The sequence below is a fragment of the Mycetomoellerius zeteki genome, unplaced genomic scaffold (assembly GCF_001594055.1).
Source record: "Mycetomoellerius zeteki isolate Tzet28-1 unplaced genomic scaffold, Tzet1.0 scaffold62, whole genome shotgun sequence".
In the NCBI taxonomy this organism is placed as follows: domain Eukaryota; kingdom Metazoa; phylum Arthropoda; class Insecta; order Hymenoptera; family Formicidae; genus Mycetomoellerius; species Mycetomoellerius zeteki.
The window spans coordinates 184,045-185,031 of record NW_017257632.1 but is presented as its reverse complement, the minus strand read 5'-3'; the positions used below and the strand labels follow the sequence as shown (position 1 = coordinate 185,031).

Genomic DNA, 987 nt, shown 5'->3' with positions numbered 1-987 from the left:
CCGTCAAGATCCAAAAGTGGTTCGCGTTCAGGCTCGGAGGAACGCCAGTCAAGAAGCAAGAGTCGATCGCGGTCTAAATCGAAATCTGTTTCGAGGTCTAAATCAAGATCGAGGAGCGGTAGCAGATCGCGGTCGCGCTTCGCTCTAGATCGAAGAGCGGTTCTCGAAGCAGGAGTCCGAGCGGATCGGCACGGTAAGTTTATTTTTTTACATACTACAATTACAAATAAATGAAAATTTTTTTCCATATATTACATTACACGTGCTACTTTTTTTCACAGTTCTGCATCTCCGGTGTCTAGAAAATCAGTATCGGGAAGCGGCGGTAGTGATAGTGAATAAATCGGCCGTTCTTACAATTGTAATATGGTCTATACAGTGAAAAAAAAAAGATTACACTTAAATAACATACATAATTTGTGTGAAGATCCCTTTACAAAGTTCTTTTAATACAAACGGAAAATAAATGTTTATCATCTCCACTCTCCGCTGGATTTATTTCTTTTGTAATTTTATTGTGCAATTATCTTTTAAATTTTCATCCATTTTTTAATTTAATATATTATTTTGAACAACTATCTGTCACATTTCGTTACACGCACACGCACACGCGCGCGCGCGCACATACACACACACACACACACACACTTTATAGAATATATTATTAATAAAAATATAAAAATAAATATTGAAAGACCAAATACTTCAAAGTTAACTGCGGCTTCGCGCAATTTCTTACATGCATTATCGATTTTTTCCTCTGATTTTCTTTACCTTAAAAAATACTTGTTATTTTATTTTCCCTATTAATAATAATGGTAAGTAAGGCAAAATAACTTTGTGTATTATCGTATATAGTATATTATAGCACTGCGGTGATAACAATATATGAAAAAATACAAAACAAGATTGTACCTACAATCCAATAAAATAAATTTTATAATACAATGCTAAATAAAAAACAACGAAATTATACATTGGATTATT

The 987-nt window shown here is 33.4% G+C and overlaps 1 protein-coding gene across 1 annotated transcript in view; it reads left to right on the top strand.

The window, feature by feature from the left end:
* Positions 1 to 511, top strand: part of Ctr9 (RNA polymerase-associated protein Ctr9) — a 7,086-nt gene extending 6,575 nt beyond the window's left edge. The window contains 3 exon segments of the mRNA XM_018457369.1: positions 1 to 138; positions 141 to 193; positions 282 to 511. The exon segment at positions 1 to 138 is cut by the window's left edge and continues 43 nt beyond it. Coding sequence (XP_018312871.1) covers positions 1 to 138; positions 141 to 193; positions 282 to 342 — 252 coding nt within the window. The 3' untranslated portion in view covers positions 343 to 511.
* Positions 512 to 987: the final 476 nt, after the last annotated feature.